This window comes from Epinephelus moara, chromosome 19 (genome assembly GCF_006386435.1).
Source record: "Epinephelus moara isolate mb chromosome 19, YSFRI_EMoa_1.0, whole genome shotgun sequence".
Classification (NCBI taxonomy): domain Eukaryota; kingdom Metazoa; phylum Chordata; class Actinopteri; order Perciformes; family Serranidae; genus Epinephelus; species Epinephelus moara.
The window spans coordinates 13,979,224-13,999,950 of NC_065524.1; the positions used below are offsets into that span (position 1 = coordinate 13,979,224).

Consider the following 20,727-nt stretch of genomic DNA (forward strand, 5'->3'; position numbering starts at 1 on the left):
GTGACACTAGTATAATACTTGGTCCATGAGCTCATCTGTTATGTTTGAGCGGCCTCCTTAATAACATCCAGAACATGGGGATCAGCATAGCAGGATGAAGGCGTGGAGTCCGAGCAGGGCCCAGTATTTCTCCCCTGTCCAGAATTAGAACGGTGTAAGGTAATAGCCCCTAAATCTGTTCAACTCTCAAATCAACATTACAACCATAGCTGAAGAGAATAACATATCCTTGGCCATAGGTTGGGGTGGGATTAATACAGTTTATTCTGTCCTCGGCTGGGAAATAGGAGCCAGGTGGAAGGAGGGAAGAGAGAGGCCTGGGCAGGGAGGGCTGGCTCCAGGGTGAAGGCTGAAATTACAGACAGGATTTGGCCAGGCAGCATTGGTACAGGCCTGTCTAACAGATCCACGTAAGGGGACGGGAGGTGGCTGTGCCCACCTGAGGTTTTGGTCTTACGGCCAGCCTGGCCGCTACCGTCCTCGTGGTCGATGGGCTGGCTGGACAGAGAGTACACGCTGATCTCCGCCACACGTACTGGCGCCTCCTTCACATTGCTATGGAGACCAAGAATCAGTCCTCCGTCTGTCGGGTGTTGCATCACCTGGACATGGGGAGATTAACAGTGATTTTAAGAATCCATTCAAATACAAAATGGGCCCTAATCCAATTTACAGGAGACACTTTAGTTTCATTTTTTTCCTCTGCTGACGTGTTCCTGATAATATTATCTTGAATAAACACCGGACTTCATCTGTCTAAACATCCAAGTCCTCTTAAGCTGAGATGCCTTCAAGTCTTGTACAATTCCTGAGCCTATCAATCACTCTGTAAGATCATGTCGAGGCAGCACGGAACAAATATTTCTCCAACAGACAGACAGGATGGAAGGATTTTATCTCTCTCTGTGCTGAGCCAATACTGATACAGCGGAGATTGAGATGGCTTCTGTTACACAGCTTTATGCTCACAGAGATTTACAGACTGATTACAAGATGACAGCTATGCTATCTCTAAGTAAATCTTCATTAGCACAATGCTGCTCTTCCATTCTCTGTGTCTAAATGAGCCAAGGCAATTTGCTCATATCATCCAGTCAAACAGTACGACACAGTTTGCATAAACTGTTTTGAATCAGATGAGAGGGGATGAGCTTTCATTCTAAGCTCTATCTGGGGGGTACTTTCAATATTTCACATGATGAATAGCTGTACAGGGAGTTGACTCATTTTGCTCAAACACTGGCAGGGGTGCACTCGAATGCTGCATCATGCAAAGTCCAATAAGTGACTTCCTCCCACATAATGCCCCAATAGATTCAGAATGAGGGCACGGGAGAGTTTACTCTACAGCAGATGACAACATAATTACCCAACAGGATCCAATAATGGCCAATCTAGCTTTATTCATAGAAGTCTGTGGGTTGTTTCACTGCTGCGAGCACCAAAACAGCACAGCAGCTGAGTGGTATTTTAAAATGCAATAAAGCATTAGTCTTGTTTTCAGATGTCAGTCAATTCCTATCCTGGGGCTAGTGGTGGAAAGTCACTTTGGCTGAGCATGAATGGGTGCATCAGCTGCTGTAATTACAACTGGTGAAATGCTACCTGTTTCTCTCCGATCCAAATAAGTGTGATGTTCGATATCTATGTCTAAATCCAGTCTTGACCTGGATTTCTCTCACACAGAAACACCAAACTAATTATGTCCTGAACAAGGCATTTTAATTGATTTGTATCTGCTGTATAAAGCCCAATTCCCAACCCTTTGTTCACTTCAATCCATAGCTGCTCTCAGAAACACCCCACTGTGTTAAAACTTGAAAACGCATTGGTTCTGCACAGTCTTGCAATTGAATGACCCACACAGAGGCACAATTAACAGCAGCAAGCCAATGTCAAACAGTGTTTTTCAATGTGATACCCACGAGGGGTGGGCGATATGGCCCTAAAATAAAATGAATAATAATAGAATAATAATTTTGTGATAACAATATTGTTGACAATATGACAAATTGATTAAAAAAATCTATTATTAATATAAGAACATAGAATTGCAACAAAGTAAGTGATATAAAACTAAACTAAATTATCTCTCGTTTCTTTACTTGGTAAACAACAATAACAGAAACTCAGTGTGAGATTCAGATTCTGTACACAACAAAATAAAACCTACCACAAATTACACATTTAAACAGCTCCCAAATACAAAAATGTACCTTGGGATCTATATTTCTAAATCAACAGGCGATTTCCTTCTCTTTAGGCAAAATCCTAAATGATTAAGTTTTTTTCTTTTTTTCCACCTGGACCTTTATACTCTGTCATTTATCCTCTAATCATCACGCTGTAACCTGTCACAGGCTGTTATGATACCAGAACTATCACACATTCACATATATGTCGTTTTTTGTCGAGGTGTGAGCATCACATAGGTTTACATTACTGAAGGTTTATAACAAAATCACTTGACAACATCGACTCCTGTGTGCGCATAGCAAGAGAGGAGAGGAAGAAACGCTGTGCTGCTGCCAGAGGAGCCGCTGAATGAGTTGCCTCTGAGCGGTAAGTCACTAAAAGAGTCTGAAAAGTCCGGGGCTGTTCATAAAACATTTAGGACACTCAGGCTTAATGACACCACAGTTTATACCACACTACTGCTCCTCTTTTTGGAACCACCACGGAGTCCGTAATAATATTCGCTTACAGTCATGCTTGTTGCTGTGCGTAACAGCATGAAGTCAACATGTCAACAAGTCAAAATATCACAAGTATCACGCTATAATTTTGATTCTACCATTATTATCATGAATGATATGATATGGCACACCCCTAATACTCACACTGAAAAATACGCATATGCAAGCAAAGCAAGTGAAGCCATTTTGGGTGTATAAACAAATGTGAATTTGCAATGGCTGCACCATGTACGTGCATGCCTTCATGCAATCACACACACACAAACACTTGTCCAATGACGCCTCCCTACAACAGCTGGTGGAGTTATGAAAGGGGATGGGCAAAATGGTGTGTATATTTATGTCTGTCTATCTGTGTGTGTGTGTGTGTTTTTGTTTCTATAAAGGTTGGCCATGTTACATGAATTTGTTTTAAAGTTATGCTGCTTTTGTTATAAGCCATTCCCAGTGCCACTACCCCTTTTTGCCAATTGGCACAAACACTTGATCAGCTGTCCTTTGCCTCATGACCAATCTCTCCACAAAATCTTATGCAAATATGAGAATGCATTTGGAAGTAATGTGCCTTTTTGTTATAGGTCACCCCCCCCCCACCCTCCTTTAGCCAGCTGGCTTGAACACAAACATCTTCACACACATACGCATGCACACACTTGACCTCAATGCCAAATTTCCGCCTCCTAGGGAAAAAGTTTGGCTGCTCAAGGGTGGGAACATTTCTGCAGACCTACCAACTGATCGACCGACCAATTAACCAACAAACTAACTAACAGAGCGAGCTCTAGAGCTGCTGGATGCAGCTAAAAATGGCGTCTTCGTGGTGCAGTGTCCACACATTCAGTGTGACGTAACTGCAAAGTCCCCACTGCATGTCCAGCTGAGGACTGAACATGCAGCACTCAACATTAAATGACTCTGATCAGGACAAAGAAACTTAATCATACATCTCTACATCTAACAGCCATCCACAAGTGGCATTATATCAGCGCCTAGTCCATTATTTCTACACAGCATGACTGAATGCACTGTTTCCAGAAAAGTGCATATGAAGCCAGCTCCAGATGGTCCATAAGCTCCCACAGCAGTATGTGTGATGACCATGAGTCATCTGAAATGATGTGTAACGCAGGAGGCCCTCTCTCTGGCAAACCAAGACATGGTACACAGACACTAATAGCCGTGTCAATCACTGTCGGAGATGAGCCGAATGCAATCACAAAGCTCAGAGCAAAATGATATGTTTCTCAAGAGAAATTAAACGGCTGACAGTGAAACATGAAATGCAGTGATTGAAAGTAATGCCCCAGCTGAGGCATGACACAGTACCTCAGCCATATTGATGACTCCCACAGCCAAAGTTTTGTAGCCCAGAATGGTTCGATTCTTGTAGCGTTTTCTCCTCTGCAGCATGATCTGTAGTCTGTTGGCATCCCTCTTCAGGAAATGGGGGTACTGAAAATAACAAACATAAAGTCAACAAGACAAACAATGCAGACCGCATTACATATTTATCCGCCTTAAGATGGAAACCCACATGCAGACTTATTTCAACACATTGCTTCTGTTACTCTATAAGAAAACTAATCTTCAGCTTCTATTTCTTGCAAATCAACGTTTTTTTCAACCCTACAACTGACATAATAAAACAAGACTGCATATATTCTGTTTATTTTCAGAGTGCTAACTCATGCTATCACTGTCCATCAGTGCCTTAAGAAGCCGTGACACGCACTTCTTTCTCAACTTTTTGGGTTTGAATAAGATCTCTGATGCTATTTATTTCCAAAGTCTTTTCTCTGTGACTGACTTGGTGGATTTCATGGCATCAACTGGCGCCTGCTTATCTGTGCCACAGATTACTGCCACCAAATGTAACACAGACTGTGGCCAGACCATATTATCAATGCCATCAGACAGTTCCAGTGTTTCACCTGCTACCCACAATCCTTTGGGCGATCTTAAACTGCCAGGAAAGATTTTAATTCTCCATCATCCTGGCCTGTGAACTTATCCAGGCATGGACAACCTGCTTCTCAATTTCAGAAGATGTATCTGTAGTCAGAACGCTGTCTGCACTCAGTAGTGTCAACTGATGATGTAGAGATACCACACACACACTCGGTTCAAGTTCATGTAAAAATACAGCCAGTCTCACTGGACTCAGATGCCAGCAGTGAACCAACATGGTGGGTGTTAGATTCTGCATTTTCACTGACTCAACTATTAAAAAACCTTTCTGTGGTCTGTCTGCTGGACTGTGTCTGAACTGTTGATGAACCTTCATCACTTCAGAACTATATTTATTTCTGAGACTTTTGAGTATTTCATCCTCACATTTGCTCTTTTTTATCCGACTGGTCTGTTTCCTCAGGAGTCATATTGTCTCTGGCTGCCAGAACCTTATCTTTACATTGATTTTTCTCACCTTCTCAGTCTATAATATTCACACAATTATAACTTGTGAGATCCGGTTTCACAAGTCGGTTGACACTCACTGCTGCAATATCCATATTGGATACTGCCCACACTTTTTCTAGGCTTTAGTGATCAGCACAGTGATTTCAGCCGGGCATTTTTGCTTCAGATTTTGCCCTTTTTGGTAAAATGGGCAACTTTTCCATGTAGAAACTTAATGTCCATTTTCCATAACTTGTTCACTTGTCCTTGCTAAGCTCACCTCTGTAATTGTCTGGCTATTCCAGCCCGCAAAAAGTCAGCATGCATGCAGTGTTTATTAATTCAAATCTGAAACATTCTGTCATTCTGTGTCAGTGACTTTGGTAATGATTCATCTCTCTATGAAGTAAGGTTGCACTTGGAAAACCGCCAAATGTAACAACAGAAAAAGCTGCACTTCCTGTGAGCTAACACCTCCTCTGGCTGCAAAATAACATAAAAAAAAATGTGTCACAGGCTAATATCAAATAAGAGAGCCTGATTTAATTTACACAAAATACTGTAAACACACATGTACAAATACACGAGGATATTTTGAGCTTAACACTGTTGCTCGGGGTTAGGAAGGGGCATGAGAGCCCATAAAAGCCATAACACAATCCTCCCTCTCCAATAACTGCTGTATCAGTGTGAGAATTCACAGCATAATGTCAAAGTGCTTGCCTGTAGTGAGAATGTGAGCTCCAGATCTGTCTCCATCAGTCCACTGGGCGGGAGGACGTACTCATTTGATCTCAGAAGACGCTTCGAGCCCTGGAAGACAAAGTAAAGCAAAGTTTCACTGTGAGAACATTTATAAATGCTACATAGAAAACTTATGCATCAGGGGCTACATTTGGAATAAAAAATGCTCAAAAATCCCTCATCATATGTTGTTTCTTAAGTCAGTATCTATCAGACAACAGCGACTGAGTGTGCAAGTCGTATTTTAGGTGCAGTCTACATCACATTCGCACATTTATGCAGATTCACACCTTGAGGCAGCTCAGTACAAACAGTCCTCTACTCCTTCACTGCTTTCTAGAGAACAGTGCTACTAGAACAATTGAAATCTGGGTCAGAATCCCTGCTCAGGGATGAATCAAGAGGTCTTCCTGACTGAAATAAGGCCCGAAAAAGCAACAACCTTATCACAAGCCTGCTTCAGCTTCAAACCCTAAGGCTACATCCGCATACATTTTTGTTTTAAATGCATGACTATGGCCAGTTTACGCCTAGCATCCACGCTACTCTGCAGTTTTGGAACCACTAAAACAGAGACCTTTGAAAATGCTGCTGACCCTGTTTTAGTTTAGAAACTCCAGGGTTGTGTGTTAGCCTGGGACTCAACAACTTTCAATCTGTTTAACACCGCCTTGGCCGCCTTGTGCTCGTGTTGCTTTCAGTAACAGTTCCACCTCATCATCTGTCCAAGCACAAAAATCTCTGGCCATACAATCTGCTTCCTATTTACAATGGCACGTGTATGCCCAGTGTATGTAAATGGTCATGTGATTTGCATTTTCAGGGCTGTTAATATGCACAGAGATTATTTGTGAAAAGGTGATGAAACACTGGTGTTTGCACAGATTGTCTTTGCTTTAAAACTGTTATAAAATGAAACTTATTTGTGTGGATGTGTACGATACCGCTACCCTCAGCATCTTAGAAAAAAACTGACTAGGATTCTTAACAGTGCCTTGGGATGAGGGATGTTTAGGCAAGGGGAACTACATGACCTGAAAAAAGTTTTTATATTAGATAGGTTTATATAGTTTCTTTTATGGTGCCACTAATTGAAACCAAATTTAGTTTCATTATCTAATGCTGGCTATTCTGGGTGAGACAGACTCATCACGTAAAACTAATTCTGGGATCTGGCACAAAATTTGTTGTGGCCAAACAGCACAGGGATTTAAATGCCACAGGTTGTGGAAATCTCTCCCAAATGTAAGGACACAGACACACACAGCGTCCTCACAGGACCTGTCTCAGCCCTTAGCGTGTTTCTCTTACGAGCCTCGGATTAAAGTCTATCATGTTTCTCGCAAGATACGGTTTAATTCTTCATCCGAGCTTCTTTTTCTACCTCTTCTAATCTCGAAATGAGGAGTCGGAGTGCGAACGTGAGAACAGGAACAGCTTGTCATGTCTCGGGTTCATAATGTAATGTCAAGCTGCGAGTGCGGAAGACAGGCATCTGTTGTGTAATATATTTGGCAATATCTCAACTGCTGTAAAAATTGTATAAGTTGTCACAGCTTAGTTCAGGTGTCTGCTAAACCTGCCAACAGAATTAAGTAAGACTTGGTGAGCAGCACGGAGCAGTAAGGATATCCTGTAGCTGGCTTAATACCCCAGAAACTCCTTACAAGTCCAATGCAGTGGATAGGACATTGGATCCTAATGTCATCAGAGCTGCTAAATCATGTAACAGATACCAAATGAAATGGTTGGGTGTGTGCTGAGAAATCATCCCAGGATAGCAGAGGGGGTTAGCTCTATTCACAAATGCAGTGGTGCCTCTGTAGTTTCAGCATATGCTTGAAATAAATTATCTTAAACATGGTATTTAGATGATAATGCATGTTTAATAAAAGCCCAATAAAGCAGAGCAACGCTTATAATTACAGTTGTTTCACTCCAATAATTGTTTTTCCAGGCATAGTCTTTTTCAGTGAAGTCTCACACCTACCAACTCAGAGTGCGAAGATGACACAGAGGGCAGGTCAAGGAAAATCCACAGGAAGTCACAATCAGAAAAACAAGGCCAACAAACGTCCAAAGGCTCTCACCGTGTGTGAGCCACAGAAGGCAAGAGGATTACGAGGGTCTGTCACAGCCAACAGAGATGGCATACAGCACAGTACATATCCACACTTCGAGTAATCAACTCCCTCTAATCAAACAGTGCTAACAGCTGAATTGAAGGAAACCAAACAGAAGATTGCGTATGGCTTGATATGTCTAGCAACACAGGACAGACACCACACGTACCCATTTTCTTCTCCACTGAAAATGAAAGCTTTTTGACGACGAAGCAGGTGTTAAGGCGATCCCTGATTTTCAGTTTTATCTTTGGCAAACAACCTCTGAATATTGGACTGAATTGAATATGTTCCAGGGGGCCCGGTAGTCCACTGGCACTGCTGTCCCATAGAGAAAGAGTCTGTTTACACCCATGCATTTTGGGTCATCTGATCACAAGCGGACAGCTCTAAATCTGTCTGTTCACACCTGGCATTAGAATACATCTCCACATGCGTGTCCAGTGACCACTTTTGATTGGATCTCACTTCGACCGCTCTATATGCAAATAAACATGTAGGCCTTATCATTTCATTTACCATCACAGGAGACTTCTGCTGCAGGAGTGTGAACTTCATGCGGGGGATTAGGGTTGGTTACCGTTCATAACTGAACCGATACGGTACCGGTATCTGGAATTCGGTACCGGTACCAAACGGTACCTTATTTCGGTACTTTTTAACCCTATGGGCCCTAGGCCTTTTTGGGGTATTTTTACTGCCTTTACTTTTAAGCTCATATCACAGTTATTCTAAAGGCTACATACACATGCTATATCTTGGTTTTTTTCAGGACAATCTGGGCTATCCAGATTTGCCATCATTTCATGTCCTTCTATGTGCCTGTATTTTATATTAATTTTTATGTCAATGAAAAAAACAAATCTGTGTGCCTAAATTCTTACATTTTTACATGTATCTCACCATAGCAAGTTGGAAGTTGACATATTCTGCCATATATGAAGAGGGGAGACTCTCTGGAATCTGGCAATATAAGAACCATGATGCTGGGACATTCTGTCACTTCACAGTTGTCCAAAACATGTGGTTTGTGCCAGGCAGACATGATTGCCAGTATTTTTTCATTATTGCAAGAAATTCCATTGACTCATTTACAAGTCAAAAATGTGTTTTATCTGAAAGAAACAATATATAACAATATATATTTTTATTGCAATATTTACATCTAAGATAATAGAAAAATAGTCAACCAAGTGCAATGATGTCCTCCAAGATAATATTTGTTGTTCAGTTTCAGTTATATATTGGGGGGACATTTTGGGCATTGGTGGGGGGGCACGTGTCCCCCTCAATGTATATGGTGACTACTGCCCTGTCAGCGTGCATAATTAGGCTGCAGTTGTCTGGGTGCGCAAAGGTGAAGTGCGCTTGTCTTATCATACAAAGTTTGATGGAGTGTCAACTGGACAATATGGAGATATTTGCATCTTGAAAGCCGGACTACAAATGCGGATAGACAGGGAGAAACACACGCAAGCCTAAGACATGGTAAGATACGATATTCCTCACTATATGAAGTGACTGATAACAAGATCTGTATAATGGATTGTAAAGAAATTTGTCAGGTTTTTATTTTGTAGACAATTAATCTGGTATTATAGCGTGATGGGATGACAGTACAATGATGTGTGTGGTCCTGCACTTTCATGTGATATGCATGGCATTTCTGTGCGAGCCTGCGTTCGCGAGTAATCCATCCAACAGTAATGTGTGTGCAAAGCTGTATGAAAGCTCTGTTATACATCATTTTATTGAAACTTGATCAATTTTTTCGCTGTGAAAACATTGGATTGCACTATGTGTTGTTCGGGCCCATAGTCTAAACTTCTCAGTTTCAACATTTTATTGAGAACATTTAGGAACAGTGCTGCATGTTAACTTTTGTCTGCACATTTTTTTTGTCGCCAATGTTGCTGAGTCTGAGGTGCGAGTCATGTGCTCTCGCTCCGCCTCCACCTCAGGTACCGAAATTTGGCACCGATTCATTTTAAGTGAATCGGTACTCGGTAGTACCGACGTGAATCGGTACCAAGTACAAAAAGTACTGAGTTTCGGTACCCAACCCTACGGGGGATAGTTGATGGGAGTCCAAAAATCCACCCGCACACAGAAAGTGACAGTTAGCTTCACATGGCTTACATTACCTAATGGTTATTACTGTATTTAATGTCAGAGTCAGGCCATTCAATGTGGGTTTGTTGGGACCACCTGCTGTGGTGTTAGCTTGTGCTGACATGGCAGACCCTGAATCTTCAGCACTGTGTCTAACCTGTGTAACAGCAGTAACAGAAAATTTGCCTATTCAGCAGAGAGTTGGATAATCAAGGATGTCAGCTAAGAAGGAAATGTAGACAAGTACATATTAGTGTACACACTGCTGAAACAATGTGACCGCACTTGGCCAGACCATCTCCAAATGTGGTCTGAGCAATCAGATCCCAAGACACATCAGGATGTACTGGGGCCATTCACACCTGTTCTGAGTCCAATTTTGATCTGTTCCCGCAAACAGTAAAGGGTGCTCTAGCAGACAACACAAAACGCTGTGTTCTAGAGCACCTCACAAAACAAAGAATATTTTTTAAAAAAAAACATGTAATGATTGTCAGTAGTTTCAAGTGCATGAAATGAAATCAAAGCTTTGAAGGACAAAAGGGTGCATGGGAATAGAGGATATTTAGTTTTGCTGACACTTGCAAAGCATTCAGTTGTAATAAGCATTTTTCTGTGCAGCCTAATGGTTCAATATGTTCCACAGAGAGACATGCCAACAGTACCTTGACAGTAGCCACAGCCCTTGTTTCGTATATAAAGAAAAAAAGAAGGTAAATCTCTGTCGGGAGTCTGACCTTGTCACTAACTTGGGCTCCACAAAGAGGCCTTGTATGCACTCTTTTCTCATGCTCAGTGGCTGGTACAATGAATCAAGGCACAAAAGCCGAGCACTCTCAAACTGCCTGACATGCATTAACAATACAGAGCCTTGGCAAGGAAAGCTTGTACTGAATGTCCTTTGCCCCCCTCTCTCCCACCCTCTCTCCCCTGCTACAAGCTTCTCCACTGTCTTTCTGGGGCCAGATGGGGGAATGTTACAGCCCCTCAACTCAACTGAGCTCCACAAGCCTGTGGGAAAAGTTCAAATTTACACTTCTTCTCAAGGTTACTTTTTTGGATATGTTAAATTCTCTAAATTGGCTCTTCTGCTTGCAGCAAAGACAGGGACTGATTTAGTGTCAGGACAAGAGCTCAATGTGCAATTGCAATAAAGAGGTGCTAAAGGCATTTTGGCCTTTGCTTTCACCCAACACATACCTACACACACACAAGCCGCACACATAATTGGATCATATCTTAGTGGACTGCAAATGGATGTGCTTTGGACAGAATTCTGCACTCAAATGAGGATCGCACGCCTTTTCTATCATAATCCAGCTGACATCAATATCTGGCTACAACTTCAGCAGGCAACTGCACACAGAAAAGACAGAACGCTAACTGCATAATCACGCAGTGCATGTGCAGGGGCACACCACATTGCAACCCAATGTGCAAAAAAAAAAGAAGCAGAGGTTTGTCTGAGGAGGCCTCAGCTACTTGAAGTCACCCAGCGGTCTCCAGGGTGAGAGACAGAAGACTATCTCCAAGGGAACACAAAGCCTCCTGCTGACTAAACTGCAATCTCATCATCCCTGCTGCTGTGGCTTTGGGAGCCCATCCAAATGGTTAGCCATTACAGGGGCTGTGTGTGTGCATGCGGGCCACTTAACCTGATGAGCCCCGGAGAGAGAAAAGAGATGGCCACTGTATGCTGAACAGAGAACCGATGACATGTGGTAATGAGGCTTTGTCATTCACTGTCTGAAAACAAAACCCTCTTATTTCTCTGTCATCTTCCCCAACTGTCTCTTTATCCCCTCGGCGTCTGTGTTCTCCCTAACCAAACCTGCTGGAAATTGCATTTAATGCTCCAGTTCCGGAGCTGCGGTGAACAGAGCTTTGCTCGCTGTCCTCCGGGCGGCTCAACAGAAATGGAGAGATTTCACGCTCTGGAGACAACACAGCTCATGGATAAAGCCACACTTGGTTGGTTGCTTTCTCCTTCAGGATGACAGTAAAGGGGGGATGATTTGTTTCTCTTTAAATAGAATCACCCAGTGCTGCTGAAAATTTCAATTAAATTTCAAAATGAGGGGGACAATATTGAGAGCAGGAAAGAAAAATGGTCAATTACTGAGGCATGAAAGCAGAGAGCGGTAACTATAGAGACAATGAAGTTGATATAACAGTGTTTGAAGTTGTGAACTGTGTAACAGCTATATTAAGTTTGAAAACTTAATTTCATCACAGACATGTAGAGACTGCCCCCTGTGTTAGGGCGATAGGGCGCAAGGGAAACAGTAGTAGCTACAAACTAAATGCAATCCTCTTACCTCTCCAGCTTTCTTGTTCATTTAAGGTAATTAGCTTGTTCAATAAACGTAACTAAATACATTTAAATATGTAAATGAGTTAATCTGGTGTTAATGTTCTCTCTGGTACCATCAGATTTAGCTACCCCCTTATTTATGTGGTATAAGGAGCATTAAAATTGATAAATTCAATTGATTTCAATGCCAGGAAACAGGCAAAACCTGCTATTTTTCCCAAATTACAGGTTTCATGGTACTATATATTCTGTGGTAAGGTAAGGTATCAAAAGTCTAATTTTAGCCTTAAGTGTGCCCAAATATGTAGTTGCTGTGTTTTGGCTTTGTATCACAGTATGTTGATAATTGCTCTTGCCGATGTTCTTTGACATTTGTCCAACACTCATGCATATCAAAATCTACTGCTGATAGAAACATTTCCTTGTGTGGATGAATAAACATGCTGGGTACACAGTGTCAGACATGACACAGGTGGCACATTCCTAGTTAGACGTAGGCACAAGTCCTGGATTTGTGCAGCAGAAAAGGAGGGGCTGAAGCATCTGCAAAATACAGCACTGGGTAGAGGCTCCATATCACATTCTCTCTGATCTGTGGGTTATAAAAAATGCTTTTGCTTTGACAGCTTTTAATGTACCTTCCAAACTTTCAGGTACAAGTGACAGACAAAGATGGCTCCCTCCCCTATTCTTGCTTTTAGGTGAGTCTTCCCAAATTCCCAAATTCCCTTGTGTGTGTGGACTTTCTGGCCGACTGCAGTCGAGAAAATTTGAATGACTTTTCCTTTTGAGAATTATTTCCACATGGCCACCTCAGGGCAGTGTGTCTGTGTACGCTTAAGGTGCACTCACTGGTCTTAGTTCTCCCACAGAAGCAGTGGACCATCATCTTTACAACCGCTACCAGGCTTACCGCTGAGTGTGTGTTTTCAAACTGTGAGGCCTGTCTGCAGACTAAAGACAGGGCTCCAACACTCTGCCGCTAGAGATGAGTCTACAGCTACGTTCACACTGCAGGCAACAGTGGTCAAGATCTGATACATTAGGTCCTGAATGAATGAATGTCACTCTAGATTGACATTGTCTCTATTGCACTGGCGGGAGTAAGGCCGTATTTGACACAGAATTATGCCAGTCGAATCAGATTAGGCTGTTCAATACAAATATCCAACTATTCCTTCCTTTTTCTCCATACAGAGTTTGAGAGTTTGAACAGGGTTCAGCGGGACGTTCAGGGTGACACTGACATTCACGTAGTATAGTAAACAAGCTAACGGCACTAACAAGGGATCGGAAATGTGCAACAGTTTTTGCCGACACCAGATATCAAACAAATGCCAGAGACTGTCTCGTATTAAATTGCTGTGGGCTGTAAACTCATCACTTCTCAGCAGAAGGCAGAAGATAACATTATGTCAGAGCCTTACAATGCAAAGCCTCTCCTCCTCTGGGTAGCTGCCTCAGTCTATCACGCTGCCTGTTTCAAAAAGAGGCGTGATAGGGAAGAGCACTCACTCTGCAGCAAAATCTGGGAACCAAAATGTCCACAAAACTGCCTGATGATTCCATACTCTGATTCTCAGCGGGCAGCCACAGGTGGGAATCACGCAGTGAATATAAACATGGAAGACAGCTGTGATGGACAGGTGTAGTTTAAAGTAGCCTTTCACATCCTGAAATTTCTGATGAAATCTGTTTCAGTGAAGCCATTAGCATCACAGTCCCACCACTTCTGGCTCCTTCTCTGCATCCACTTACACTTCCGTACAGAAGTAGCAGCCATTGCTCCACAAAAAGACACCTCATCCTTGTCCATGTTATCGTCTGCTCATTAATTCAATGTCTCCCACTGCACATCAACTTATGAATTAAAACATAAACGCTGACTTCAGTGGCCTCCATGTCGATTTCAGAAAGTCAGAATGCTGTGTGTGACGGCTATGCTATTGCTATTGTTATTCTGGGCATGCTTGCAGTGTGAGTGTAGCCTTAGATTCACACCACGGGTGTTAGTTTCCATGATTATGATGCAATTAATTTTAAAACAATAATAGTAATGTGGTGTAATATCAATTACACAGCACTGATACATCAAGAGGAAACACCAAAATTGGTTTACAGCTGCTGTTTTGCTTTATCAAAAAACAACCATTATTTGTGCCTTATTTTATGTAATATTGTATTTCTTTTTCCTACTTCATCTTCCAAAGTACACACACACACACACACGGCACTGATGGGGTTGGGACATTCACAAGTTAAAACAACCTCTCCGACTCTCTGCCAACAATCTGTCAGTCAAACGAAACATTATTCCAAGCAGGAGATACGCTATCCCGCCTTTCCAAAAAGCTCCCTCTGTGTTCTAATAATACTTTGAATTCCATACAAAGGATGGGGTAATCGCTGAACGGGAACATGTTGCTCCAGTGACGGTAAGGAGACACAACTAACGTCAACTCATGTCATCTCCGCAGCTATCATCCTGCTACTCCGCACTCTACAAGGATTAAGTTGTGACTCTAATGCAGCAAGCAAACAACATGTAAGCTTGTTTAGTAGGCAGCAAAGCTACAATACTGTAAAATTAACTGTAGTGTCCACACACACACACACACAAACACACACACCAGAGCAGATGGTTACACATTAGCCCTTTTTTGCTGAGAGACTGCGCTACAGGGCCGCTACAAAGTTCCTTCTTCATGCATTTTTCTACAGAAGAACCAAACAACAGCGGCATCGTGTGTGCCAGCGTCGCGGATGCAATAGGCATGATGAGTGTGACATGTAACACAACAGCATCTGCCTCTAGTATGACATATAACATGCGTGTCGGCAGTGCTTTATCAACAATAACAATGGCGTAACGTGACAATGACAATCATTTAACGTCTCTGTTATATGGCGGTTGATCTTGTCCTCTGCTTGGAGGGTAAGGAGCTCCCAGACCTCATTGTTTCCCCAAGTTGTGGACATTTTAGGCTGCTGTTCTTCTTCTTTGAATTAACCACTAGCTGCCCCTGGTTGGTGGCATGCATAACACGTCAACATCACACCCATGTCGCCAATGATCCCGTCCTACCGGCTGTCCCATTTATACAGACATCATTTCAGTGCTGTTACTACCTCAGTTACCAGCTCAGAGGCGAGACAACTCTGACCCCCCATTCCGTGATCATACCTTTTATACGGAACAGCGAGGTGGCGATATTCCCGCCTTGAACAGGCACTGGAAAAGGGGCTATTGAAACATATACCATTTCCTTCTTACACAGCTAACTGTATCTACACATTGCAATATTGGTAGGACCTATAATGTCAGTATTAAAATATTTCACAATGTGATATTTTGTAAAATTTGGATTTAAAATCATACGCAATGTGACCACCACCACACAAAATGTGCAAGATAAATTCAGAATAACAACCTTGGGACTCTACAACACATGTACAACCTGCACCTGCACACCCGTAGTCACAAAAATGCATTACCAATCAATGTAAGATGTACAATCCGTCTTAAGGTGCTAATGCTCCTGCTTAGAGTGGTAATGTCGGCCTGTCATTTAAAGCACCTGAGTGGATGTGACTCACTGGAGCTTCCTGTGCAGCTCAGGAGCTTTTTATCAATCGGTAGGATTAGTAGCATGTCTTATCATCGTCTAGGCTTTGTGATTACTTTCAACACAGCACAGTCACGGCGAAGAACTGTGAGACTCCGGAACATGACACAGTGCAATCAAATGTTTTGCAATCGAGCCTGTTCCTCACATCGCACATGAGAGATTAACGCACCCACCTGTATTTTGACAGCTATTGACAGGGAGTTCAGCTCTTTATCCAGTTCTTTGAGGACCACCAGCTTTTTCAGTGTGAGGCTGCAGAGCCTGTGGAGGACAGAAAGAACAAGGCAGGGGATAGAACAGATTAGTGGCATGGCTAACACAATGTGAGCACACCTTCATGACACACTATAGCATCTGGGGATTAAAAGCATGGCCGACAAAGCAGCTCTCACTACAGTTTATTTCTCCCAGTGTCTTCATTCTTGATTTGGTCCGCAGGTTATGATTAGAGTGACAGGCAGCAGTCAGGAATCATCAACGGCTGCCAAACGAGTGAACAACGAGACTCGGTAATCAAACCCTATTCTGTTCAGCTTTGTGTCCCTCGTCATCAAGGAAAAATCTATGACTTGTTGTGGCGGGATGGTGCACCAAAGTGCTACTAAATCAGGATTCATGTTGTCAGCTTTATGGGCGAATTCTTAATGGGAGGTGACATGGCAAAGATGCTTTGACAAGCTGTGGTGCAGTAAAATGTCTTCAGTCAGCCTTCTTTCAACATGATGCTACATATTAACATTAACACAGACTGATGTGACTCACTGCCACCTGTTCATTACGAAATAAAACAATTAAGAAACACATACCTACATATGCCTCCAAAGAAGTTAGAGATATTTTTGACTGCCACACCAGGTATTATTTATACCAGAAGCTGTCACACTGGAGTGGGTGACAAACGAAGAAGACACAAGTACAGTTATATANCCCCCCCAAAAAAAAACATTGCCTCTACAGCAAGACACTCCACAAAACGTCAACAACTCCCGAGCCAAGTTTGCTAAACTTCCTCCTGACCCACTTTTCCCTACTGCATCAAGTTGTGATCAGTCTGAGCCAGAGTCAAACGGGAGGAGGAAAGACAAAGCAAACAAATAGCTGTCCAGTCACCCACTTTCCTTGAGAGCTACTCTGCAACACTCACTGACTCCATTCAGGCACTCCCTGCTAGGGATGTATGATTCACAAAGACTCGTCACATTCAAAAATGAAGCTAATTGTAATGTCAGAGATGACCACAATGGGCTGGTCTGTTTACAAATGAATATTTTGGGATTTACATGAATTTGTCAAGTCTTAAAAAAAATGTTAAAAGTTGATAATGAACAATGTAATTCAAATAGGAAACAAGAGTTTAAAAACTGAGATTTAAAAGTGCATCATAATTACTTTGTAGTCATGTTCACAGTGAAATGTTTCCTGTGTTACAAATCTCTGAATTTTAATTTTGGCCAAACAACAGTCATTTATTTGAGTTTTATGTCTCTTTCTACAAGATACAAAGTAAGGTTGGGCAACATGACGCTACTTCCTGTGCGATGGTAGAAATAAGGGCTGGGCAATATATCGATATATATATAGATATCATCTTGGATTTCTGATATGGTAAAACCAATAAGTGTTGTCTTTTCCTGGTTTTAAAAGCGGCATTAAAGTTAAGTGATGTTATTTTCTGAACAAACTGTTCTAATATTTGCCTTAACAGCGTAAGACTGGGACCGAGCTACATTGCTAACTCCCTTGTTAACTATTTGCCTCCAAGAACAATGTGATCATCTGCTGCGGGTTTACTCTAGGTCCTGAGCAACAGCTGGAAGAAGATCGGGGATGCAGCCTTTGTCATTTACGCCTCAAAGCTCTAGAACACACTACCTAAAAAAACAAAAACGAATGTGTTTGCTTTAGCCTTTAACTAGCTCTGACTTCCTGATACAGGTCTGAAACTCAGTTTCTTTTTACGCTTTTACTCTATTTTTAATGCTTCATGCTGCTGCAACTCTTTTAAAGTCTTACTTGATTTTATGGTTTATACCCAGCAAGCAATAGTCGTGATTTAAACATATTGGCTATATTTAGCTCCGATTTAGTCTAGCTACATGTAACCCAAATCTAGCCGATTTAATTTTGAAATTGATTAAATGTAATTTTCGCCATTGCAGATGGCGTGCGGTACGTTATTCAATCACGTATGGAGAGTCAACAGTAATTTAAATATGTTCATCTCCATTTTTTGGACATGGTCTCTACATAGCCGTATAATTGATGACGTCTACATTTTGGCTATGGTTAGACGTCTACCAAATTTTCACTGACAGCCCAAATTCAGCCGTGATTTAGCCTAGACGTCAGGTCTTCATGTAGACGGCTATTAGATGTTTTTTAAACCAAAAAATGCTTGCTGGGTAGTTTTACAACTATGGTTTTAAGAATCAGTTAATCCATGTTTTAAACTGTTTTAAATGTCCTTTCATATTGAATTGCCTTGCCTGTTTTATGTCCATTATGTCTATTTTCATGTGAAGCACTCACTCTTATTGATGATGATTATTGATCAATAATGTCATTATGCAAATATTTTGTAAAAGCATCACCAACAGTCAACCTACAATATCTTTGCAATATTGATATCAAGGTGGTCAAAAATAATGTGATATTCAATTTTCTCCATATTGACCAGCCCTGGTAAAAATGTGCCAAACTGTTTCTACAGCAGGAGCTATGCTGGCAGGGTCTTGTGAATCAGCTGTTTTTTTTATGGACATTTCAAATAAAAGAAGAAAATAACCAAATGTGTTGTTGTAGTATGCTTATTTTACAATTACTGTATTGTGATATGTATTGTTACAGTGATATGAAATGATATATACACTGATGATGATGACAGGAATCTGGCTGTATCGCCCACTCCTAATACAATCTTATTATGTTTTTGTTTATTTTAGCTTCCATTTTTTCATCAATAATATGAAGGGAAGAGAAGAGATGAAGAGGCACAGTTTTTGTTAGCTAACATAAATGTCATGAGCCGTCAGCGTCTTCCATTTGTCACTACAAAAAAGGGGCAATTAACCGCATAGAGGGAAAAGGAAGGAAGCTAGCCAAAGGTCACCAGATCCTGAGAGGTGTTTATCCAAGCAGCCAACATAATGTATCTTTAATGATAACAATATAAAATTTTCAATAACAGGAACTCGGTGTTCCTGTGTTGAATCTCCCTTTAGTCCGTGATGACATAATCCAGCGTCATTTTACTGGAATCATTTGAGAGAAAATTGTGATTCCGCATGTATGGCGCTAAACTAAATTACCTAGTGTGCATTAAAATAACAAATGCAACTCTATTTGAGGCTAGAGTAATTAAATGTTAAACCTTGTAGGTAGCGCATGGATCCAGCTTGTCTTATGGTGAGGATGAGTCACCAGCCAGCCACAGCTTTCTGTTGGGGGGTTGGGACAGAAAGCAGGCTGATGGTTTAACAACATCTCTATCCCGCCACAGCTCTCTCTGCCTCTCTCTCAGTAGACTGGGATTCACATGTAATTAAAAAGGCTGCAGGCGCTGAAGGGGTCACCTAGGGAACCTGGGATTTTTTATTATTAGACAGAGGTGTTATCTCCACTCTTGCCTGCCACTGTGTTGTGTTGCAAGTGAAACTCGTGGCCATCTGTTCTGGCGTGGTGCCAGTCTGTCCCTGTGCTCCTGCCCAGTGCCAGTCCACTTTGCCACCCAATCAGTGACTGCAGAGACAGACCAGGTGTCACACAAGAGCACTAATCATCATGCTAAAATAACTGAAAGAGGCATACGCTGGGTCAAGGATAATTAAGCTAGTTTTAGAAAGGATTGTTGATATGGACACGCTGAGTATCTGTGATTACAGGAATATGAGGGGGGGTTGTTATTTGTGTTCTCCCCTCCACTCAACAGACACTGGCACACACTCAAGATCAAAACAGGGGCTTGCAGAGGCCACTCGAAAGATGCATTAATCCTCCATTTTGGCATGTCATTCCCACATTCCCAGAGAGAGCCTGGGGTGGGATCACAGCACGCCTCTCTGTGCCAAACAGGACCAAAACACAGCGGTGTTATCAATCCATAGAGAAGACAGAGTGGGCGGAGAATCCATACAGCAGTCTAGAGTTCAATATTTCTGCGGAACAGGCGGTGGAAAGCAAAGATAAGTGAAACATTTTCTGTCTGTTTCCCAGTTGATAAGAGCCCATGGGGGAAAACCCTCTTACAGTGACGGTGCTCGCACTGGTTAAGCCAACACATCGCCTGCCAAGCTGCTCTGATTGGGTCATCATTGTTATGGACTGCATTTATTGATCGTCACATTGCATGCTGGTATTCTGGTTATGGACTCTATTGCTGGTTTTGATCATATTCAGGACCAGTGGTGGAAATAATGAAGTACATTTACCAAAGTACTGCACTGAAATACAATTTTCCCTCATTTTACTTAACAGTATTCCCATTTATTCACCTTCATACTTTAACTCCACTAAATTTCAGAGGGAAACATTGTACTTTTAATCCTCTCCATTGATGTGGTAGATACATATTACCTAACAAAACAAAATAGGACCCCCCCCCCCCCCCCCATCATCTGATGAGAAGTTTGATATCTTGCGGTGTGTGCATGCCTCATAACACATTGCCTACCCTACTGACCTTACTAAACTAGCTCCACTTTGATCAGTAAAAT

At 41.9% G+C, this 20,727-nt stretch overlaps 1 protein-coding gene across 2 annotated transcripts in view; it reads right to left on the reverse strand.

The window, feature by feature from the left end:
- The window catches only part of zmp:0000000755 (phosphofurin acidic cluster sorting protein 2), a 57,598-nt gene that overhangs the window by 17,526 nt on the left and 19,345 nt on the right, over nucleotides 1-20,727 (reverse strand). For both annotated transcript variants that reach the window (XM_050070513.1, XM_050070512.1), the window contains exons 2-5: nucleotides 16,189-16,276; nucleotides 5,817-5,906; nucleotides 4,023-4,148; nucleotides 440-602 (exon numbers count right to left, since the gene is read on the reverse strand). In XM_050070513.1, the coding sequence (XP_049926470.1) occupies nucleotides 440-602; nucleotides 4,023-4,148; nucleotides 5,817-5,906; nucleotides 16,189-16,276 (467 nt within the window). The remainder of the gene's footprint in view (nucleotides 1-439; nucleotides 603-4,022; nucleotides 4,149-5,816; nucleotides 5,907-16,188; nucleotides 16,277-20,727) is intronic.